We start from the raw sequence: 25,650 nt of genomic DNA on the forward strand, positions 1-25,650 counted from the left end.
ACATGCGCCAAAGTTATTCACTTAAACTACTCCCAACCTCCATGCTGACTTTGTCATCAGAAACTACCAGACCTTTTAGGAAAACACTGGAAATAATTAAGTAACCTTGAGCGTTAAGGGACCCCGCCCCCCCCCCCCCCCCCCCCCTCCATCCATCCATTCGCACACATTGCACATTGTTCGCAGCAGTCCTATTTTTGCTTATGCCCCCCACGGTGAGACCTCAGAAGTATTTGTGTTTTACCGTTTTGGGAGATTCATCCAATTGGATCGGTTTTTTTTCTTCATTTTTTCTCATTTTTCTGAGTGCACTTGTTTCTTCATCTCCAAAACAATTACCACCAACAAGTCTGGACTTGGTTTAGCCGATGAAATATTGGGCTTGTTTTGCCTGCAATTCTTTACTGTAGAATGCAGTCGTCTTTGCCAGGAACAGTCCCTCGAATGATGCGACCAGCGCCTGGACAAAACTATCCCCGCACGGGCTTCCCTTTAGAAGGTAGGTCTTGCATGCAACTTACAAACATCCGTTACTGACATGTGGACAAACATTTTATGGATAGAATCAAAAAGGGTTCTATTGCTTGCTTCATATATGGTACCCCTAAATGTTCAATATAGAACCCTTTTTTTAGGGTTCTTTGATCAGAACCCCAGGGGTTCTTCTTCAATCAACCAAAATGTGTACTTTTTTATATGGAACCAATTTCGGTTCTATATAGAACCTTAAGGGGTGCCATATATGAAGCAATCATAGAACCCTTTTTGGTTCTACCCAGAACCTTTTTTGTGACTCATTTAAAGCAACATTGTTTATCAATAGTTTTTGCATTTGATTTTGGCCTTTATCCTCAATTACATTTGAACTAGTCTCCCGAGTGGCGCAGTGGTGTAAGGCACTGCATCGCAGTGCTAGCTGTGCCACTAGAGATCCTGGTTCGAATCCAGGCTCTATCGTAGCCGGCGGCGACCGGGGACCCATGGGGCGGCGCACAATTGGCCCAGGGTAGGGGAGGGAATGGCCGGCAGGGGATGTAGCTCAGTTGGTTGAGCATGGCGTTTGCAACGCCAGGGTTGTGGGTTCGATAAAATAATGTATGCGCTAACTGTAAGTCGCTCTGGATAAGAGTGTCTGCTAAATGACGTAAATGTAACTAGCATAATGTTAGGTCAATATAGGCTATAGTCAGACAAAATGAAAGGAGAAATTTGGCTATTCATTATTTCACATAGGTGTGAGTGACTCTGTAGACTACAATACATTTTATGAAAGTCAGACTTATTAGGATTTCGCACTGGCCAATGGTGTTCGATTACGTGGATGTTTATGGAAATATGCAAACGTGTGAATGAAATGTACAGGTACAAATTATTTGCATGTATTAATCGTCCGTCGGAGCATCTCCCAGGCAAGGTTCATGCTGAAGTGACTCCAATAAAATCCCAGAGAATACGAAGCTTGCCAGTTAGCCAAGATCTGGGATTTATTGAAGTGTCCTGGTGCTGGAAATGAGAGTAAAATACACAGCAAAATGATGAATCAAAGGATTTCATCAATATTTGTACAGCATGACGGTGAATAATGACGCCGGACGAAGCTAAACTCTTCACAGCCTCTTCAATGCCGAAGGGGACACTCATGTGCTATCTGGCTAATAACAAATTCTGCCTTCAAATCAAGTCTGTTTTCAGACAACAACTTGTCGATTCTGTTGTTAAATGCCTGTTTTGTAATATGCAATTTCAGTAGGCTACGGATTCAACCACTTCACGCATTATTGGAAATGTGTCCAATGTATTAGTTTAATTGTAACAATTGTGGGTTTAAGATTTAGGCCTTTATGCTGATGTTTTTATGGCTACATTTAATTTCTGAATGCTTTATGGATAAGATAGCCTAACTATGCTACATTCATTTAAATATAAGCCTACATTGTGCTATAGCCTTACATCGTATAGGCTAATAACAATTAAATTAAGCCTACCACTATGCGTTATAGCCTATCAAAAATCTTCGAACGCCACAAAAATATGCTAAATATCATCATAATTCACCATGTAAACCATTCCGAAAAAAAAGGTCTTATTGCCAATGTTGCATTTGTTGTACACACAAAATGGTTTCAATGTTTTCACAGTAGGCCTTCTTATAATAATCTTTCTTCTGCACAGTGTCAACTCCCCTGGGTCAAGGTCGGGTGAACCAACTTGGTGGAGTATTCATCAACGGAAGGCCCCTGCCAAATCATATCCGACACAAGATAGTGGAGATGGCCCACAACGGCATCCGTCCCTGCGTGATCTCTCGACAGCTACGAGTTTCCCACGGTTGCGTGTCCAAAATTCTTTGTCGGTATCAAGAAACTGGTTCCATCCGACCCGGGGCAATAGGAGGAAGCAAACCCAGAGTGAGTTCGAGAAACGTTCGACCTCACAAAATTATAGGCTAATGATAATATAAATAATACATTTAATAATACCAGTTTTATTAGCCTATTATTATTATTATTATTATTATTATTATTATTATTATTATTATTATTATTATTATTATTATGACTGTTTCCCATTATGGACCTGAGTTTTCACACCACCAAATATTCAAACATCCAAGGCATTTCTTGCAGATAGCTATTGTGTTCTATTCCATTTTTGTTGCTTATTTATTAGCCTACCACTGAAATTGACCAAAACTTAGAAAAGGCAATTTTGTAGCCTAGTTCAGGTGCATTGAGACTTTGTAGGCTACTAATTTATTTTTAAAAAAAAACATTTAATTAATCAATTCAGATATTATTTTTCCAATTCTGCATTAACCTGTACTGATTTTTTTTCTTCTCATGCTTCTTCTCTCCTCTTTTTTATTTTTTATTCTTCGTTCTCTATTCTCTGCTTTATTAATTCTCTATGCTTGTCATTTTATTTCTCCCTCTGTCTCTGGTTCTCCATGTTCTGCTATTGTGCTGTGTAAATTAAACACAAAAGCAGGTAGCAACGCCTGATGTGGAGAAACGGATTGAGGAGTACAAGCGCGAGAACCCCGGAATGTTCAGCTGGGAGATCCGAGACAAGCTACTGAAGGACGGGGTGTGTGACAGAAGCACAGTTCCTTCAGGTGAGGCCTCATCTGGTAAGCAACCCTTTTTACTACAAGAGTGTTAGATCATAGATATTGTTCTCCATAGGCCTATTATATGTCTCCCGAGTGGCGCAGTGGTCTAAGGCACTGCATCGCAGTGCTAGCTGTGCCACTAGAGATAAACATAGTTCTCTATAATAGTGGTTGATATGAAAAAAATGGTGTTGATGAAATAGTTAGGCGTACCTTAACCCCCATAGTTTTATGTGGACCAAAAACAGGCCTAGTGTCACTTGGACTTAATTGTATTATTATTATTATTATTATTATTATTGTTATTATTATTATCATTATTTAAAAATATTTTTTTGCCTGTCTGTAATGATTATGTAATTACCCTACCTTGTTTTTCTTTTCTTGTAGTGAGTTCAATTAGTCGTGTTCTGAGAACTCGATTTGGGAAGAAAGATGATGAAGACGATTGTGATAAGAAGGATGAAGACGGAGAGAAGAAAACCAAACACAGCATCGATGGCATTCTCGGCGATAAAGGTAGCCTAATTCAAGTGGAAAACATTTGCGTTTTAAAACACCCTCTTTTATACGCACAATATCCTGTGTTTGCTCAATGTGTTGCAATATTTTGCCTGAGATTGTGCGTTGCGGCCTTCTTGTTCGTGGAATGCTCTTTTGCACACATTTTAGATTTTTTCGTCCTGTTAAGTGGTTTGCCAATACAAGCTTAACTAGACCTGCTTAATTATTTATATGAGCCTTTGATGGAGGGTATTTGAGACGGCATTCATTTGCACAACAGACTCCTCGTCCTCTGGAGCTGGTACATGGTCCATTGAAACGACAACTGACAGATAGATTACCGATATGAGAATCAAATCAATTAGGCCTACGACCAGCAGCTCGCAGTGATTCTTCATCCTGGATATGATTGTTTACTGCTTCATAGCTGGGTATTCTCATACAGGCTAAATAACCTGTAAAATAAGCCATTGATTTAATTGTAGTCTAATTCGTTTTTTATTAGGATATGTTCATCTATTTGTGTTTATTTGAAAACGGCTTATTATTTCGTCCGTCTTTCAGTTGTTCATAAAACATTTTTTTATTTAGGCTACTAAGAAACGGTTCTGTCTTTTGTCGTGGCTCTTTATTGAGGGGACCTTGGTATTCTGTGGTCAAAATATATTAGGTCCTGTGCTTGAAAAAGACAGAGATTTCCAAACGAAATGATCACAGATTGTGTGTTGTTTAAACGGTCACACAAAAGGCCTTTCTCTAAAGCGACAGCCTCTCTCTAAACTTGAAGATGAACTTCAGTCCTCAAGACTTCCACTCCATTGAAGGCAAGGATTCCGAGGTACAAATGCAAACGCCTCAAAAGCAGGGCAGCGAAAAGAGGAGCGTGCTGGGTTTTTTTCACACAAAAAAAACCGTAATAAAAGAGGGAGAAACTTTGGACAAAAGGCCAAGAGGAGAACTAAAGGTGAATTAATTATTCAATCCACCCTGCTGGTAGATAGTTTGGTAATATTATAGAATCGTCAGTGGAATAGATTAAGCAATGGAGGGTGCAAAATGTGGTTGGACTGTTGTTAGGAAATGCCTAATTTACATTTACATTTACATTTTAGTCATTTAGCAGACGCTATTTTTTGTATATTTTTTTTGGGTAGATTTTTGGAATCTAGCTATTTTGTGTCTGAACACTTACTTATGCTTTCTCTCTGTAGGGGGTGCAGTAAATGGTTCTGTCAGTTAATGTAGCCTATAAATTTCTCTTAATTTCTTTCTCAAACCCATTCATTGATAGAAATCATGTTACGGCTATAGTTTGTTGTCTATGGGGGTCGTGTCATGAAATTGCCTGTGTTAATTTATCTCGAGCATGAACAAGTGCATGCATAACTGACCTACCTATGGGATGTGACACCCGTTCATTATGGACTTCTGTATATTTTACGTATCGCTGTGTGATCATATAGTTTGCAGACAGAACGCCTCTCCATGATACTTATTAGCTCGACAGCCGAAACGGGGGCCACGGCCAACAATTGAACCGATTCGGGGTCAGAGGGAGCAGTAGTGCTTTGAGTAAACCACAATTACATTTACGTCATTTAGCAGACGCTCTTATCCAGAGCGACTTAAAGTTAGTTAGTGCATACATTATTTTTTAATACTGGCCCCCCGTGGGAAACGAACCCACAACCCTGGCGTTGCAAACGCCATGCTCTACCAACTGAGCTACATCCCCACCGGCCATTCCCTCCCCTACCCTGGACGACGCTGGGCCAATTGTGCGCCGCCGCAATTCTTCGTTAGAAATCTTTAGCCAGCTTGGCTTCAACCCATGTTGTCATTTATTTGTCAGTAGCTTAGCCAATGTAGGCTATACACCGTGTAAAAGTGATTTCGATTAAATATGGATAGATAGATATAATGTACATTTACCCATTATGCCCCAATGTAGCTCCTGTGTTTGTTTGGAGTGCATGCTTTTGGAAATTAAATAGTCTCGCAAACCCTCCATAAATGTTTTGCCCAAATGGCTTTTGATGGTGACATGTTGAAACCAGGATACCAACTGTCTCATTTCTGTAATTCTTTAAAAGACTTGTCTCTGCACTTGTTTCATGCTATCATCCGTCTGGCATAATAATGTTAAAACTTATTACAGCTCGTAATGAAACCGGTGTCTGTTGAATGGGCGTCTGTGTTGGAGAGGGGTGTAATATCTCGCAAGCATGGTAAGAAATGTATTTATCCCCTATCAGCCCTCACTCTTGGAGTTTCAACCACAAACGTAATGTTGAAGGGTTTTAGAGCAGATTAAATGTAGCCTTTTCTTTCTTTTCACTTTAATCTGTAAACGGCTCACTCCGCAGCTAGCCCCAGGCAGAAATTCATGATATTTTACGTTTATTTTATAGTTGTCAAGATTATAATTGTGTATATATATATTTTTTTTTGTATTATTATTGCAGTGGCGCATATAACTCTTAACATTCCAAACTAGAATCTGGTGAAATGGATATGCTGTTTTGTTAGACTACACTAGAATAGACTGACTATAAGACAATAGTCTCAATATACATTGAATGTACAAAACATTATGAACACCTGCTCTTTCCATGACATAGACTGACCAGGTGAATCCAGGTGAAAGCTACGATCCCTTATTGATGTCAACTTTTAAATCCACTTCTATCAGTGTAGATGAAAGGGAGGGGACAGGTTAATTAAGTATTTTAAAGCCTTGAGACAATTGAGACATGGATTGTGTATGTGTGCCATTCAGAGGGTGAATGGGTGAGACAAAATATTTAAGTGCCTTTGAACGGGGTATGGTAGTAGGTGCCAGGCGCAAACATTTTTCACGCAAACATTTTTCCCGTGTGTATCAAGAATGGTCCACCACCCAAAGGACATCCAACCAACTTGACACAACGGTGGGAAGCATTGGAGTCAACATGGGCCAGCATCCCTGTGTAACGCTTTCGACACCTTGTAGAGTCCATGCCCCGACAAATTTAGGCTGTTCTGAGGGTAAGAGGGGATGCAACTCAATATTAGAAAGGTGTTCCTAATGTTTTGTGCACTCAGTGTATATTTACAAATATCTTGTAGGAAATTGTGATCAAGAAACGTCAAGGCTTTATTAGGTTATCATTAATGTTTAAACTATTTAATTCAACAGTGATAACGATGTATCTGCATTGCTCATCCCATTGGCATAGGTAGGCCTATGGTCAATGAATGACCTCATTTCGAATTATGCATTGGTGCTGAGTGAATGCACACCTAAAGGGTGAAAGGAGTGTATCAGTCAATTCATAAATAACAATTGGTTTTGATTAAACCAACACGCAACCATGAACCATCTGCAGCCCCAACATAACACCATCCCTCATGCGTGATAGAAGGAGCCAATGAACACTTGAACAAATGGGCGGATTACCTGAGGTTTTTAATCTAATCAAACAGGGGCCAGGCGGGATTTGTGAGTGTTGTGAGTAGGATAAGAGGAAATGTTACCGATAGAGGCCACGAGGAGATAGCGAGATGTCAGTCAACTCCAGGCCCCATGCAGACAAGGCCGCGCTTTGTATTCAATTTCAAACTACGTTTAAAACACTTCTTAAAAGTAGCCATATAGCCAAGCAAACACGTTTGGAAATGATAGATAGGCTAGTAGGCCCTACCTACAACTTAAAGAGCGACCGAACGTACCCACAAATGGCATCATGTAAATTGTCTACTTATTTAAATGGTTTTAGAAATGAGAGTGGATGAGGTATATGTATTGCGGCACATTGGCCCCGTGTAGCTCAGTTGGTAGAGCATGGCGTTTGCAACACCAGGGTTGTGGGTTCGATTCCCACGGGGGGCCAGTATGAAAAATGTTATGCACTCACTAACTGTAAGTTGCTCTGGATAAGAGCGTCTGCTAAATGACTAAAATGTAAAATGTAAAATTTGAGGAGTCATGCAATACTGAATCGAAACAAAAGGATGCATCCACATATTCCGGAATATGCTCTGGCATGCGTGCTGCTGTTTCCCCGAGATAGTTATAGAAAATTATATTTAGGTGTCCAAAATAAGCTTAGTTGAAAGAAAAAGGACGCTGGGATGAGTCGAGAGACCCCTTCAAACAAATCCATCTGAAATGGTGAGAGAGAGATCTAGTAAAAGTATGGGGAAGTTATTTAGCTATTAATAACATTTTTTCCTCAGGCATCGAGAGTGACTCCATCTACACTTTCTCGCAGCTATTTGGCTGGGTTGAAATTGAGGGAGACCCAAATGTTGGATAGAGATAACACAATCATCACAGCCTCTTTCCTTTGCAGAGCATCAACGTAGCCTATTAAACTCGGATTAACCTCTCCTTTCCCCCCCTCGCGCTGCCTCTCTCCAAATTTCATTGGAATTTACATGGCGAGATTTTTAAGGAACATAGCCTATAAAAAGCAAAAATAAATGGCGAGGAGTCTTTTAATAGCAGAGGCGGCTGCATCAGCTGTTATAATAATCACTAATAATAATAGCAAATAATAATAATAATGTACCCTGGTTTTTATATTTCCTTATAACTAGTTATTATTTCATTGTTGTAATAGTAGCCTATGCTGATATTATGACATTCTGTAGACTTGCAGGCTACTTAAAACCTTTTGATTGTTATAGGCCTATCCGTGAAGAATGCAGTTAATGCTGATGGCGTTTCTCCCTCAAACATTTCAAACCACTGGGCACAGACTTCAGTTCAACGTCTAGTTTTGATTTACATTTGGTTGAGTTTTCAACTAATGTGAAAATAACGTGAAATCAACAAAAAAGTCACCTTGTCATTGGATTTATGTTAAAAGTTGGGTGAAAAAAATACGAAATGCCCTTACATTGATGGCTTTTTGCAAATCCAATCAGTTTTCCACGTTGATTCAACGTTATCACATTGATTGTTTTGGTTGAAATGACTTGGAAACAAAGTTGATTCAACCAGTTTTTGCCTAGTGTTTTAAAGGTTTAACAAATGTTTATGGTAGGCTATAAAACCGTCGACAAAACGGAAGTGTATTAGGCCCTACTCAAAATCCTGATAAACCAAGTGACATAATTCGTGGAACAAATCAAATTAGTCAAATCAGCAACAATGACCACCATTTTGAATGTAAAAGGCTTTGTTAATCAAGTTACATCTATTTTAAGCAATGAATAATAAGATACCCCTTCAGCCTGTGAACTAGTGCTTTTTAGGCCACATAGGCCTATACTAAAAATAAACATGGGGAGATGTTCAAATCACTAATTCCCCAAACGATATTTAAGAGGCAACATAATGCTTCTGTAATTAATTTTAATCCATTTTGTTAAGCCTGCTTCCTTGACATCAAACAATATTTATATACTTTCATTGAATAAGGGGTCATGTTTACATGCTGTTGTACATGCCCAACACCTTCTCATTCCCCCGAGAGCATCCCTTAGAGTTTCTTTAAAATGGTCGTTATAAAGCAAGAAACCCCATGAGGGGTAAATACTGCACTAAATGAGTATACTGAATAGATTAGGAGGATGTTATGAGGACAACATATATTTTTTCCGTTTACGACTTGTTATGCCTCAACATCACGGCAGCTGATGGAAAGAATTTCCAAAATGGACAGGGGAAAATCTTAAATCTTGTCCTCTCAATCCATTAAGACATAATACAATATTGAAAGAGAACGATTTTAGTGTAAACCTCTTCATCACGTCAAATATTAATGTGCGATTATTCCCAAAGCTCGGGTGACCGCTAACCTGAGGCGGACCCTGCGGTTGTCATGAAGGGGATTTCGTGTTGTGTGTTTCAGAAATTGTAAGAGAAGAGGAGAAAAGTAGGTGAGGAAAAGTAGAACCGGCTAGAGGAAATTGAGAGGCTTATATTCTTTGATCCTTGGGTGCTTTTGCTTATCAGAAACATTTGTGGTGACACCGGCACAATGGGAGTTCATAATATTACAGACTGCCAGTGCTGCTTTCAAGCCTGCCTGTCTATTAATTAAATTACTTTTCCCATGTGGGACAAGGCCTATATCTGGGCGCACATGCTACCAGCAGCAACTACTTATCGAATCTCTGGTGGGTTATTTGAAGGGACAATCTCCCTTTTTGGGAGATTTAGGAAAGGTCTACTGTAGACTTCAGATTTTTTCTCATATATAAAGGCAAGTACATAATCCTGTCCTGCTCAATAACTTTAAAGGAATTTGTATTTGTATTTGTATTTATTATGGATCCCCATTAGCTGGTGCCAAGGCAGCAGCTACTCTTCCTGGGGTCTGGCAAAAATTTAAAATTAAAAACATTACAATACATTCATAACAGATTTCACAGCATACTAAGTGTGTGCCTTCAGGCCCCTATTCCAATACCACATATCTACAACACAAAATCCATGTGTACGTGTGTGTATAGTGTGTATGTTACCATGCGTGTGTATGCATGTGTCTACGCCTATGTTTGTGTTGCTTCACAGTCCCCATACGGTGTATTTGTATCTGTTTTTTAAATCTGATTCTACTGCTTGCATCAGTTACCTGATGTGGAATAGAGTTCCATGTAGTCATGGCTCTATGTAGTGCTGTGCGCCTCCCATAGTCTGTTCTGGACATGGGGACTGTGAAGAGACCTCTGGTGGCATGTCTTGTGGGGTATGCATGGGTGTCTGAGCTGTGTGCTAGTCGTTTAAACAGACAGCTCGGTGCTTTCAACATGTCAATACCTCTCACAAATAGTAGTGATGAAGTCACTCTCCTCCACTTTGAGCCAGGAGAGATTGACATGCATATTATTAATGTTTGCTCTCTGTGCACATCCAAGTGCCAGCCGTGCTGCCCTGTTCTGAGCCAATTGCAATTTTCCTAAGTCCCTCTTTGTGGCACCTGACCACACGACTGAACAGTAGTCCAGGTACGACAAAACTAGAGCCTGTAGGACCTGCGTTGTTGATAGTGCTGTTAAGAAGGTAGAGCAGTGCTTTATTATGGACAGACTTCTCCCCATCTTAGCTACTGTTGTATCAATATGTCTTGACCATGACAGTTTACAATCCAGGGTTATTCCAAGCAGTTTAGTCACCTCAACTTGCTCAATTTCAACATTATTTATTACAAGATTTAAATTGTCTCACACACAAAGAGGAATGTTTACTTTGACCAGGCGGACTTGTAGAGAATTGGAGGCATAATTACATTTTCTTCGTTTGTCTACACAGGCACGAAAAAGTCATTCTACAAGTGTATTTGTCTAGTCTTCAACTCCCTGAGAGCAAACCCTATTCAAAATACACCAACCCATTCTAATTAGGAATTAAATTACCCTAAATATATATATTTTTGTCTAAAATAACCGTTAATGCTGTTGAAAGGTGTGAAAGTGGATTCATGTTTCTTTAGAAGTCTTTGTATTCATGTAATTTGAGCTACTTATTTTACATGCCATCTAAAAAATATATATATGTGAGAACAATTTAACCAACAATACAATTATATCTTTTTACCCCCTAATGTTATCACTGTACACTCAAAGCTATAGTTTCTGAGATATTGAGTTTATGCACTGAAGGCCCTAACTAATGCTAGGTCATGTTAAGTGTATGTTGTCTGCAAAATCGTTATGTAGCGTCTGGTTGCGTTGTGTAAATGTAATTCAGGAGAACACATTGTAGCTTTTATCCAGGCTTTTTATCTGTGTTATAGTTCATAACTCTCTTTGTTACTGTCAGTGACCATGAACTAAAAGTCAATTGTTTGTTATTTGCCTTTTAAAAGCCACTTTGTAGCTAAACTAGAAGTTTGGGTTTGGCCTGAAATCACCTTGATGTGTGTCTACCCACTCAGTCTATTGATATACAAACAGTCACTTAAAAAGGGAGAGTAAGAAAATAAAGTCGATGGGAATAGAGAACCGTCTGTTATTTTGTGTCTTTTGCCCCACACCATTGGCTATTCAGGCAAGTTGATGAACTTCTCCAAATGTTTATGAAGGGGAAGGAAACAATAAGAACCAAAGGCATCAGGTGAATGGGCTGACAGTTTATGAACTAGCTTCCATTGTGCCTCAAAGGCAGATGCGTGAATATTTTTGAATAGGCTTCCTCAAACTGACACTAATCGAGATAGACAACAGCCGTGTTAAAAAACGAGGGTTTTGTCTTCGGTGCTGCTGCGCTGCCAATTGGTATTTCCCTGCATTAATCTGCATCTGCAGTGGGAGGGTTCCAATCAGGGGGTTGGTTGGTCTAGTCGAGTCAAAGCGTCTTTTTCTTCTGGTCGTTTTGCTTATGTCTGAAGTAAAGGATTATGTTCCGCACGCCCACTCTGGGTAGCAGGTGTCATGACACTTTGAGAAATATGCTAATCGCAATGACAAAGAGAGTGAGGGAGAGAGAAACATTTTACTTATGCTCCCTCGCTTTTTCACGGTATGAACCGGAGCATTTCTCATCCACATGCTGGTTCAGTGGATGATAAGTGGCTTTTTGCGATGATGGTATTCCCTTCAGCCGGAACAACTTTGTTGTAAGTCCAAGCAATAGTTCATGTTTGCCAGATCAGTCAGTGAGTGTGTTGGTTCGCTGTGGGTTCTGTCGTTTAACATAATTGCAAAGAAAAACCTTTAGAATTATGTTTACCAGCCAGAACCTTGCTGAACAGTGACAGTAGAATCAAAAACCTGAGGAAGAGCTGCTCTTACGAAATGCACATGCCAACGTTTCTAGGCCCTCTCAACCCCAGCTGTTTACCTCATTGGGGCTTATGATTTGTGAGTGTGTCCAGCCCACACCCGGTGTTCCCGGGAGAGGTGACCCTGTAGTGTCTGAATACACTGCACAACCTATTGCAGCCATCCCTGGCAGGTGTCAGAATTAGCAACACAATCAATCTCCCTGCACCGTGGTCATTGGGCGTCAGTTCAGCCAGCCGTGCAAGGCGGGCCGAATCTAGGTGGACAAAACAAGGGGGGACATGGAGAGCAGGGACATTTCTCAATCACTTGTTGTTATATTGGCTGTCAGTGTCAACTGTTGCTGTCGCTGTTATTGTTATGAACATATTGGCAGTGAAATACACGTATATATTGGCAGTGAATTAGAAGTTCCCTTTGTGTATCCTGAACAGTTCTTCATTCATGTGCTTGTACAGTTACAATCCCTCCTCAAAACTATTTTGTCAGTTTGTTTTATGGAGTGATGTTGTCATGGTCATGTTGTTGGTTGTTGAAGCCTCGGGGACAGTAATAAGCGACAAGGACAGGGAAAAGCGGGGGGATGGATTTGAGTGACAGCCTTATTGGTGACTGGGTTTGAGTCAATTTCTGTTTGAACTGAGTGTCACACCCTGGCTCTGGGACTCTATATGTTGAGCCAGGGTGTGTTCATTCGATGTGTTCTGTTTCTTTGTTTGGGTGTTCTAGGTTGTCTGTTTCTATGTTTGCCTGTGTGACTCCCAATCAGAGGCAACGAGTGTCAGCTGTCGGCTGGTTGTCTCTGATTGGGAGCCATATTTAAACTGTTTGTTTTCCCTTGGGTGTTGTGGGTTTTTGTTCCTTGTCGGTCTTTGTCACCGTGGACTTCACGAGTCGTTTATTGTTTTGTTTAGTGTGCTTATTATCACTGACGGTAATAAAGTCAAGTATGTTTGTTCAACACGCTGCGCATTGGTCTACTTCTCTTCAAGACGATCGTGACAGAAAAACCCACCAAACCAGGACCAAGCAGCGTGTCCAGGAACACACGCAGGAGGTAACGCTGGTGGATGTCCTCCTCGGCTGGGGGCAGATTACGAAGGAGGAGGCCGTCCGGTACCGGAAGGCGATGAAGGGGGAGATCCAGGCAGGAGTGGAGAAGCGGCGTCAACCGGGCCGTGGTCGGACAGGCGAGAGGCACCCCCAATAATCTTTTAGGGGGGGGCACACGGCATGGGCGACTGGGCAGCAGGAGGCTGCCACAGGGCGAAATGGGAGACGAGGAGAGAAGGCCACCGGGTTACGGGAGCCATTGGCGAGAGGAGGGAAGGAAGTTGTAGAGGCACGGCGAGAGGTACTGAGGTGTATTGCCAGTCCGGTCCGGCCCGTTCCTGATCCCCGTTTAAGGCCAGTGGTGTGTGTTCCCAGTACGGTCCGGCCTGTTCCTGCTCCACGCACCAAGCCTACGGTGTGCGTCGCCAGCCCTGCCCGGCCTGTTCCTGCTCCACGCACCAAGCCTACGGTGTGCGTCGACAGCCCAGCCCGGCCTGTTCCTGCTCCACGCACCAAGCCTACGGTGTGCGTCGACAGCCCAGCCCGGCCTGTCCCTGCTCCACGCACCAAACCCACGGTGTGCGTCGCCAGCCCTGCCCGGCCTGTTCCTGCTCCACGCACCAAGCCTACGGTGTGCGTCGACAGCCCAGCCCGGCCTGTCCCTGCTCCACGCACCAAACCTACGGTGTGCGTCGCCAGCCCAGCCCGGCCTGTTCCTGCTCCACGCACCAAGCCTACGGTGTGCGTCGACAGCCCAGCCCGGCCTGTCCCTGCTCCACGCACCAAACCTACGGTGTGCGTCGCCAGCCCTGCCCGGCCTGTTCCTGCTCCACGCACCAAGCCTACGGTGTGCGTCGACAGCCCAGCCCGGCCTGTCCCTGCTCCACGCACCAAACCTACGGTGTGCGTCGCCAGCCCAGCCCGGCCTGTTCCTGCTCCACGCACCAAGCCTACGGTGTGCGTTGCCAGCCCTGCCCGGCCTGTCCCTGCTCCACGCACCAAGCCTACGGTGTGCGTCGCCAGCCCTGTCCGGCCTGTCCCTGCTCCACGCACCAAGTCTACGGTGCGCGTCGCCAGCCCGGTCCGGCCTGTTCCTGCCACTCGCACCAAGTCTACGGTGCGCGTCGCCAGCCCGGCCCGGCTCGTTCCTGCCACTCGCACCAAGCCAGGGGTGCGAGTCGTCAGTCCGGCACAACCCGTGCCTGGGTCATCGGTGCCAGATCAGGTACCGCTTTATTGCTCCCCAACGGAGCTGAAGCTAGCCGCTCCTGCTACGTCCAGGTCAGCTCCAGCCAGCGGAGCCAGACTGGACCAGGGGCGCTATGGGGGGTTCATTGGAGGGTGGTGGTCAAGGCCGGAGGCAGAACCGCCGCCGAGGAGGTATGCCCGCCCAGCCCTCCCCTGTTTTGCTTTAGTTGAGGCGCGGTCGCAGTCCGCGCCTTTAGGGGGGGGGTACTGTCACACCCTGGCTCTGGGACTCTATATGTTGAGCCAGGGTGTGTTCATTCGATGTGTTCTGTTTCTTTGTTTGGGTGTTCTAGGTTGTCTGTTTCTATGTTTGCCTGTGTGACTCCCAATCAGAGGCAACGAGTGTCAGCTGTCGGCTGGTTGTCTCTGATTGGGAGCCATATTTAAACTGTTTGTTTTCCCTTGGGTGTTGTGGGTTTTTGTTCCTTGTCGGTCTTTGTCACCGTGGACTTCACGAGTCGTTTATTGTTTTGTTTAGTGTGCTTATTATCACTGACGGTAATAAAGTCAAGTATGTTTGTTCAACACGCTGCGCATTGGTCTACTTCTCTTCAAGACGATCGTGACAGAGAGAAAATAATTGTTTTCGAAGAGGCCTCTCTTTTCAAGCATGCTCTCTTGGAATCCTTGGATCCCTCCCAGAAAGGGGTTATTGGAAAACAATGAGTACTCCTAGTGAGTTTTATAAGCAGTAAAGAAAGAGTGGGCAAATATTGCACTAAAAACAATTAGAGTATCAATGTGATTTATGGTTTGTGTCGCTGTCAAGTAATATAAACATAGTGCACTTATTGTAGTTTGATTGTGTCACATCACTTTACATACCCATACAAGTGAAAAATATATTGTGTGTAAATTGTCTGACTTATATACAGTATTTTAAGATAATTGTGAGCACTTAAGTTAATATAAGTATAATGTAATATAAGTTAACTTGTGCTGTTTTGTGTGATTCTATATCTCAGTCGTTGATCAGACAGGAGTGCAAACAGGCTTCTCAAATTAAATTAAAAGCTTCTATTTGACCGTAAACCTGTCCCTTAAAACCTGTTGCTTGTTTATGGAATAGATCACTCGCTTTACTAGACAGTCGTAAAATGACGGTGAAACTAGGGGAACCAACACCTGTATGAATACTAGGATATCCAAAGGCAATAATCATGTCTTGTTGCAAAACGCTATAGCTGCCTCACTTACAGCCTGAATTTAAAATTGATTACATTTGTTTGTTGCTGGCCTACACAAAATACCCCATAATGTCAAATTAAAATTTTGTTTTTCAATATTTTTACAAATTAATTAAAAATGAAAAGCTGAAATGTCTTGAGTCAATAAGTATTCAACCCATTTGTTATGACAAGCCTAAATAAGTTCAGAAGTAAAAATTTGCTTAACAAGTCACATAATACACTATATATACAAAACTATGTGGACATCCCTTTAAATTAGTGAATTTGGCTATTTCAGCCACACCCATTGCTGACAGGTGTATAAAATCGAGCACACAGCCATGCAATCTCCATAGACAAACATTGGCAGTAGAATGGCCTTACTGAAGAGCTCAGTGCCCTTCAACGTGGCACTGTCATAGGATGCCACCTTTCCAACAAGTCAGTTTGTCAAATTTCTGCCTTGCTAGAGCTGCCCCGGTCAACTGTAAGTGCTGTTATTATGAAGTGGAAACGTCTAGGAGCAACAACGGCTCAGCCGTGAAGTGGTAGGCCACACAAGCTCACAGAACGGGACCACCGAGTGCTGAAGCGCGTAGCGTGTAAAAATCGTCTGTGTTCGGTGGCAACACTCACTACCGAGTTCCAAACTGCCTCTGGAAGCAACGTCAGCACAGGAACTGTTCGTCGGGAGCCTCATGAAATGGGTTTCCATGGCCGAGCACCGCACACAAGCCTAAGATCGCCATGCGCAATGCCAAGCGTTGGCTGGAGTGGTGTAAAGCTTGTTCTATGGAGTGATGAATCATGTTTAACCATCTGGCAGTCCGACAGACCAATCTGGGTTTGTCGGATGCCAGGAGAACTCTACCTACCCAAATGCATAGTGCCAACTGTAAAGTTTGGTGGAGGAGGAATAATGGTCTTGGCCTGTTTTTCATGGTTCAGGCTCTAAGTTCCAGTGAAGGGAAATCTTAACGCTACAGCATACAATGACATTCTAGACGATTCTGTGCTTCCAACTTTGTGGCAACAGCTTGGGGAAGGCCCCTTCCTGTTTCAGCATGACAATGCCCCCGTGCACAAAGCGAGGTCAATACAGAAATAGTGTGTCGAGATCGGTGTGGAAGAACTTGATGGGCCTGCACAGAGCCCTGACCTCAACCCCATCGAACACCTTTGGGATGAATTGGAACACCGATTGCCAGCCAGGCCTAATCGCCCAACATCAGTGCCCGACCTCACTCTTGTGGCTGAATGGAAGCAAGTCCCTGCAGCAATGTTCCAACATCTAGTAAAAAAACACAAATTCAACCAAAAACCAGGGAGGTTTTCCAATGCCTCGCAAAGATGGGCACCTATTGGTAGATAGGTAAAACTAAAAAAAGCAGACATTGAATATCCCTGGCCAGTGGTGACTTTAAAACAGTTACAGAGTTTAATGGCTGTGATAGGAGAAAACTGAGGATGAGTCAACATTTTAGTTACTCCACAATAATAACCTAATTGACAGAGTGAAAATTAGGAAGCCTGTACAGAATACAAATATTCCTATAGTAAAACTGCAAAGAATGTGGCAAAGAATGGTTGGGGCAAATCCAACACTACACATCACTGTCAAGGCGTGCTGTAGGTGCAGTGGCGGAATCAAACGCAGGACGCAGACGGATAATCCAACAGACTTGTATTAAGCCGAAACACGGCAAACGGACAACACTTGCCCGAAGGCGAAATACGCACGAAGGCGAAAAAGAAACAAAACAGCGCACAAACAGGTGCGTAAACTCCAGCGCAGTGGAGAGAAGCTCAACCGAGCGAAAACACGTCTGACACAATCAATAATACACAACACCTGACAAACACAACGGGAACTAAATAGGACACTAATGACACTAAATGAAAACAGGTGTGACAACACTCAGACAAAAGCAAACGAACATGAAACATACAACGGTGGCAGCTAGTATTCCGGAGACAACGAACGCCGAAGCCTGCCCGAACAAGGGAGAGAGGCAGCCTCGGCCGAAACCGTGACAGTACCCCCCCCTTGACGCGCGGCTCCAGACGTGCGCTGACTCCGGCCTCGGGGACGACCCGGAGGACGCGGAGCCGGGCGCGTCGGGTGCCCACGATGGAATTCCGTCAGGAGAGACGGGTCCAAAATGTCTCTCCTCGGCACCCAGCACCGCTCCTCCGGACCGTACCCCTCCCACTCCACTAGATGCTGGAGACCCCCCATCCGACGTCTCGAATCCAAGATGGACCTCACGGAGTACGCCGGTGCCCCCTCGATGTCCAATGGGGGCGGAGGAGTCTCCCTGATCTCACTGTCTTGGAGTGGGCCAGCTACCACCGGCCTGAGAAGGGACACATGGAACGAGGGGTTAATACTTTTATATTCAACAGGTAGCTGTAATTTATAACACACCTCGTTCAACCTTCCCAGGACTTTAAATGGCCCTACAAACCGCCGACCCAGTTTCCGACAGGGCAGGCGGAGGGGCAGGTTCCTGGTAGAGAGCCAGACTCGATCACCAGGTGCGTACACCGGTCCCTCACTGCGGTGGAGATCAGCGCTCGCCTTATGACGTCGGAGGGCCCGCTGCAGGTGGACGTGTGCAGCGTTCCATGTCTCCTCCGAGCGCCTCGCCCACTCATCCACCGCAGGAGCCTCGATCTGGCTCTGCTGCCAGGGTGCCAGAACCGGCTGGTAACCTAACACACATTGGAAAGGGGTTAGGTTAGTGGAGGAATGGCGTAGGGAATTCTGGGCCATTTCGGCCCAGGGAACGTACCTTGCCCACTCCTCCGGCCGGTCCTGGCAGTATGTTCTAAGAAACCTGCCCACATCCTGGTTTACACGTTCCACCTGCCCATTACTCTCCGGGTGGTAACCCGAGGTGAGGCTCACCGAGACCCCCAACCGCTCCATAAAGGCCCTCCAGACTCTGGAGGTAAATTGGGGACCCCGATCAGACACAATATCCTCGGGTACCCCGTAGTGCCGGAACACATGGGTGAATAGGGCTTCGGCAGTTTGCAGGGCGGTAGGAAGGCCCGGCATGGGGAGCAAACGACAGGCCTTAGAAAACCGGTCCACAACGACCAGTATAGTGGTATTCCCCTGTGAAGGAGGAAGGTCAGTAAGGAAATCCACCGAGAGGTGGGACCATGGTCGTTGTGGCACGGGCAGGGGTAGTAACTTACCCCTAGGCAGATGTCTAGGCGCCTTACACTGGGCGCACACCGAGCAGGAGGAAACATAAACCCTCACATCCCTTGCCAACGTGGGCCACCAGTACTTGGCACTAAGACAGTGCACTGTCCGGCCGATACCCGGATGTCCAGAGGAGGGTGACGTGTGAGCCCAATAGATCAATCGATCCCAAACCTCGAGCGGAACGTACTTCCGACCCTCCGGGCACTGTGGTGGACTAGGGTCGGTGCGTAACGCCCGCTCGAGTTCAGCATCGACCTCCCACACTACCGGTGCCACCAGACACGACTCCGGCAGTATGGGAGTGGGCTCCACGGACCTCTCCTCCGTGTCATACCGCCGAGACAGCGCATCTGCCTTACCATTCTGTGACCCAGGGATGTACGTGATCTTAAAAGTAAACCTGGTCAAGAACATATTCCATCTTGCCTGGCGAGGGTTCAACCTCCTCGCTGCCCGGATGTACTCCAGGTTACGGTGGTCCGTCAAAATGAGGAAAGGGTGTTGAGCCCCCTCAAGCCAGTGCCTCCACACCTTTAGGGCCTGTACCACGACTAACAGCTCCCTGTCCCCTACGTCATAGTTCCGCTCCGCCGGACTGAGCTTCTTAGAATAAAAGGCACAGGGGCGGAGTTTAGGTGGCGCGCCAGACCGTTGTGAAAGCACGGCTCCTAGACCGGCCTCTGACGCGTCCACCTCTACCTGGAACGGCAAAGAGGGATCCGGATGCGCCAGCACCGGGGCCGAGGTAAACAGGTCCTTCAGCCTCCCAAACGCCCTGTCCGCCTCGGCCGACCACTGCAGACGCACCGGACCCCCCTTCAAAAGAGACGTGATGGGAGCTGCCACCTGTCCAAAACCCCGGATAAACCTCCGGTAGTAATTCGCAAACCCCAAAAACTGCTGCACCTCCTTCACAGTGGTTGGTGTTTGCCAATTACGCACGGCCGACACCCGGTCTACCTCCATCTTCACCCCTGACGCAGACAACTGATACCCCAAAAAGGAGACCGACTCCTGGAAAAACAGACACTTCTCTGCCTTCACATACAGGTCGTGCTCCACCAGCCTCCGCAACACTCTACGCACCAGGGCCACATGCTCGACACGGGTAGGCGAGTACACGAGAATGTCATCAATGTACACAACCACCCCCTGCCCCTGCATGTCCCTGAAGATCTCATCCACGAATGATTGGAAAACTGACGGAGCGTTCATCAACCCGTATGGCATGACCAGATACTCGTAATGGCCCGAGGTGGTACTAAAGGCTGTCTTCCATTCATCGCCCTCCCTGATGCGCATCAAGTTGTACGCGCTCCTGAGATCTAATTTAGTGAAGAAACGCGCCCCATGCAACGACTCAGTCATGGTCGCAATCAGCGGGAGTGGATAACTGTACTTCACCGTAATCTGATTGAGACCACGGTAATCGATGCACGGGCGCAAACCACCATCCTTTTTCTTCACAAAAAAGAAACTCGAGGACGCAGGGGAAGTGGAAGGCCGTATGTATCCTTGTCTCAGAGATTCTTCTATGTAAGTCTCCATAGCTTTCTTCTCCTCTTGAGACAGAGGATACACATGGCTCCGTGGGAGCGCAGCTCCTGCCTGGAGGTCTATCGCACAATCTCCCTGCCTATGGGGCGGCAACTGCGTCGCCCTCGCCTTACTAAACGCAATAGCCAAATCCCCATACTCAGGGGGAACGTGCAATGCGGGCACCTGGTTTGGACTCTCCACCGAGGTAGCCCCTACGGAAACGCCCAAACATCTACCCACACACTGAGCAGACCACTCCATCAGAGCCCTCTCCTGCCACGAAATGGATGGGTTATGGGTACTCAACCAGGGCATGCCCAGCACCACCGGATACGCAGGAGAGTCAATCAGAAATAGCTGAATCATCTCCTGATGACCCCCCTGCGCACACATCCTAAGTGGCGCCGTGACCTCCCTGATCAAGCCCGTACCCAACGGACGGCTATCTAGGGCATGAACGGGGAAAGGAACATCAACAGGAAGAAGGGGAATCCCTAACGCTAAACAAAACTTTTTATCAATAAAATTCCCAGCCGCGCCTGAATCTACCAGCGCCTTATGCTGGGAATGAGGTGCTACCTGTGGAAAACGCACAGGCATACAAAAATGTGCAACAGAGAGCTCTGGGTGAGTGGGGCGCCTACTCACCTGGAGGGAATCCCCAGTGCGGGACCTGTCGTCCTCTCCCCTAGGAGGCCATCCCCAGCACCTAGCCGCGGTGTGTCCTCCCCGACCACAGTTGGTGCAAGGGATGGACCCCCTAGTAAGCCGACCCCTCCTCTCTCTAGCGCCAGCGCCCCCGAGCTCCATGGGGCACGGCTCGGAAGCGCTGGAGGGTGAAATGGACGGACCCCCCTCGGAACGCCCGCGGGTAGCTAGCAGGTTATCCAGCCTGATGGACATGTCGACCAACTGGTCGAACGTGAGGCTGGTGTCCCTACAGGCCAGCTCCCGACGGACGTCCTCTCGTAGACTACACCTGTAGTGATCGACGAGGGCCCGATCATTCCACCCTGCATCTGCCGCTAGAGTACGGAATTCGAGGGCGAACTCCTGAGCACTCCTCCTCCCCTGCCGGAGGAAGACCAGACGCTCCCCCGCCGCTTTCCCCTCCGGGGGATGGTCAAACACCGCCTTGAAGCGGCGGGAGAACTCGTTGTACGTTATGGTGTCCGCGTCGATCCTCCTCCACTCCGCGTTGGCCCATTCCAACGCCTACCCGGACAGGCAGGAGATCAGGGCGGACACGCTCTCATGTCCCGAGGGCGCCGGATGCACGGTGGCCAGGTACAGCTCCACCTGGAGAAGGAAACCCTGGCACCCGGCCGCGGTCCCATCGTAAGCCCTCGGGAGCGAGAGTCGGACTCCTCGGGGTTCTGGTGCGGGAATAGGCTGACTGGCCGATGGTGCTGGCACGGAGGGTGGCGGTGGAGGCGTCCCCCAGCCTCGGATGGTGGTGATCACCTCCTGCAGTGCGGTCCCCATCTGCAGGATCTGGTCCCCTTGCTCCCGGACCCTGTCCTCCAGAGTCGCCTGGGCTGCTGCGGCTCCTGCTGATTCCATTGTGGTGTATTATTCTGTCAAGGCGTGCTGTAGGTGCAGTGGCGGAATCAAACGCAGGACGCAGACGGATAATCCAACAGACTTGTATTAAGCCGAAACACGGCAAACGGACAACACTTGCCCGAAGGCGAAATACGCACGAAGGCGAAAAAGAAACAAAACAGCGCACAAACAGGTGCGTAAACTCCAGCGCAGTGGAGAGAAGCTCAACCGAGCGAAAACACGTCTGACACAATCAATAATACACAACACCTGACAAACACAACGGGAACTAAATAGGACACTAATGACACTAAATGAAAACAGGTGTGACAACACTCAGACAAAAGCAAACGAACATGAAACATACAACGGTGGCAGCTAGTATTCCGGAGACAACGAACGCCGAAGCCTGCCCGAACAAGGGAGAGAGGCAGCCTCGGCCGAAACCGTGACAATCACTGAGTACCACTCTTCATATTTTCAAGCATGGTGGTGGCTGCATCATGTTATGGGTATACTTGTCATCAGCAAGTTTTTTATAATAAAAATAAACGGAATAGACATAAGCACAGGCAAAATCCTAGAGGAAAACCTGGTTCAGTTCGCTTTCCGACAGACACCCGGAGACAAATTCACTTTTCAGCAGACAATAACCTAAAACTCAAGGCCAAATATACAGTGGAGTTACTTACCAAGACGACATTGAATGTTCCTGAGTGGCCTAGTTACAGTTTTGACTTAAATCGGCTTGAAAATCTATGGCAAGACTTTAAAATGTCTGTCTAGCAATGATCAACAACCAACCAAAGAATATAGTGCAAATATTGTACAATCCAGGTGTGCAAACCTCTTAGAGACTTGCCCATAAAGACTCACAGCTTTAATCGCTGCCAAAGGGGATTCTAGCAAGTATTGACTCAGCGGGTGTGAATACTTATCTAATGAAGATATATATATATATATATATTATTTTTATTATTTGAGATTCTTCAAAGTAGCCACCCTTTGCCTTCATGACAGCTTTGCACACTCTAATATAACTAATCAAGATATATTGGCATTTGCTTTTTTAAGCTCCAAGCTGTCCACTAAGGGCTTGCATTTGTACATCACTAAAATGGCTCTGTCTTTAATATTATATTTCCTTCCCAATCATAATCTAAATCAGTGGTTATATTGACAGTCAGAATTTTGTTGTTTATAAGGCTGTTTTCATCAGTAAATGACACATGCATGACACAGCTGAGGGAGAGAGAGCAGATAAAGACTGCATTTAATAACCGCTAGTTTGCTAAGACGCAATGCCTTGATAAGGCGGACATCTTTGTGAGGGCTGGATTGAGTTCAATACTGTACAGCATTTACTGAGAGGAAAGAGCCGAGCTGCGTTGTGCCTATTCATTGTGTGCATCCTAGCTTGCGTGCGTGTATGAATTTTAAGATATGCATTATCTGTCGTTCTAAATTATTAATTTAGTCTACTTGGCTGAAATTTAAAAAACATGGATATATTGAATATTTGAACTACTGTATATTTAAACTATTTCATACAACCTATGCCACCATTCACTATATGTTTTGGTGTGTGTTTTGACTCAGTTATGGCCATTATGTTGCAGTCACTGGGATGGTGGTTTATTTATTGGATATTGGATGAGTTGGATGAATACAACAGCATTTGGATTCAGAGTTTGGTTTGGTTTGTATTCAGAGAAGCCTGTAGCCACCACAGCCATAGTATGGTCCTTCTCCCTGCTTTAGTTTAGTTTAGCCAATGTTTTTGCCTGCTTGGATTTGAGGGTCTTTGTTGGGGGATCAGATTCCGATTCCAATTGGGAGGGTATGCCAGCTTCCCTTTTGTGGCTCTTATAATTGTATTTATTTAGCCATGACATTAATTAGCGAGGTCTTTATATCAGGAAATTAAAGAGCGTCGTCGGTTGCAGACGAAGGAGATCTGTTGAAAATGGACACCAGCTCTTCAAACACAGAGCAGCCTTCCACACTCTGGCAGGTAGAAATCAAATTAGCACTCTCTCCAGTTTCTGTTGACAAAGTTAGGTCAGTGTTTTTTTAGTGGAGGTCACGATTTATGATATGCATATAGGGGAAACACTGGTGATGTTTAGATACCAAGATAAGATTAGTTTCTAACCAAAATACTCCCATAAGTCCCTAGCACTTGTAATGTGTTTTTATATGATAAAATACATATATCAAAGCCCTCCATGTTGTCGTTAAATTACTAGCTTCCTCTTTTGTCTACTATATGTTATTTAAAAAAATAAATACATATATTAATACTCAGTTTTAGCCATATAGAGATGCATCACACATTGGACAACCTTTAGGCTTACATTTAGAGCAGTGTTCCGGAATTTAACACCTGAAAGATTTGTGTCTTTTTGAAATGTAAGCCTAAAGGTTGTCCAATGTGTGATGGCTAAAACAGAGTAATAATATACTTGGTAGACAAAAGAGGGAGATTTCACAACAACATGGAGGGCTTTGGAGAGTCAATATGTCAGCGTTTATTGATGTCCCGCAGAGCTCCGCAGGGTTGTCAGGCTCTCTTTCCAGGGCCAAGTGGCCTCCTGAGGTGCTGCCTCCATTGGGCCTGAAAGGACTGGGAGGCCCTGAGTCCCTCTGTTGTTTAAGGTGAGCACAAACTCACACAGACGCGGCAGCCTTCATTCACATAACCAGACACCTAAAAGACCATCACTCATCACCTCTCCTCCTTTACTTTTTCTATTTACTCTCTCCCCTCCAACTTTTCCAGGACGCTTTAAAACGAAAGTAATTGCTTTTTGTGGAAGCAAGAGATTATAGAACCATCCTCCATCTTTTCCCTCCCTAGCTCACTTGCTTCTTCTTCTTCTTCTTCTTCTTCTTCTTCTTCTTCTTCTTCTTCTTCTTCTTCTTCTTCTTCTTCTTCTTCTTCTTCTTCTTCTTCTTCTTCTTCTTCTTCTTCTTCTTCTTCTTCTTCTTCTTCTTCTTCTTCTTCTTCTTCTTCTTCTTCTTCTTCTTCTTCTTCTTCTACTTCTTGTTAGTATTACCTCAACCATAAAATGAGACAAACGGGAATCAAAGGAGAGAACTTTGAGTATGAGCATAATTATTACATGCATGAATTTGGTGCGATGAACATTAAGTTAATTTATCTGTCTAAGCAAGTGAGTCTTCCTGATCTCCATTATCCACCCTCTCTCCTATCCCATCCCATCTGCTGTGGTGTCCTGTAGACAGTGAGTACAGTGAACTTCAGATCTCCTGCAGGGAGGTGGGGGAGGCAGGTTTGGGTATATTTACATTTTTACATTTTAGTCATTTAGCAGATGCTCTTATCCAGAGCGACTTACAGTTATATCTAGCCCCAAGGCCTGAAAGACTGGAGAAATAGATGCATGTCAGAGATAGGACAGCATAATGGCCTGTTTGTACAGTGTTTTCTCTCTCTCTCTCTCTAAACTGACAAAAAGAAGGGTTGCACAATGACAACAACTAAATGCATGAACGCAGAAGGATGAACTTGTTCACAATAC

At 45.2% G+C, this 25,650-nt stretch overlaps 1 protein-coding gene across 1 annotated transcript in view; it reads left to right on the forward strand.

The window, feature by feature from the left end:
* Positions 1-411: 411 nt before the first annotated feature.
* The window catches only part of LOC311149995 (paired box protein Pax-7-like), a gene marked incomplete at both ends in the record, with an annotated part of 204,542 nt that continues 179,303 nt past the window's right edge, over positions 412-25,650 (forward strand). Inside the window, 4 exons of the mRNA XM_084187229.1 lie at positions 412-499; positions 2,173-2,408; positions 2,986-3,130; positions 3,503-3,631. Coding sequence (XP_084043355.1) covers positions 412-499; positions 2,173-2,408; positions 2,986-3,130; positions 3,503-3,631 — 598 coding nt within the window. The remainder of the gene's footprint in view (positions 500-2,172; positions 2,409-2,985; positions 3,131-3,502; positions 3,632-25,650) is intronic.

Source organism: Coregonus lavaretus (genome assembly GCF_964263955.1).
Source record: "Coregonus lavaretus genome assembly, chromosome: 22".
Lineage (NCBI taxonomy): Eukaryota > Metazoa > Chordata > Actinopteri > Salmoniformes > Salmonidae > Coregonus > Coregonus lavaretus.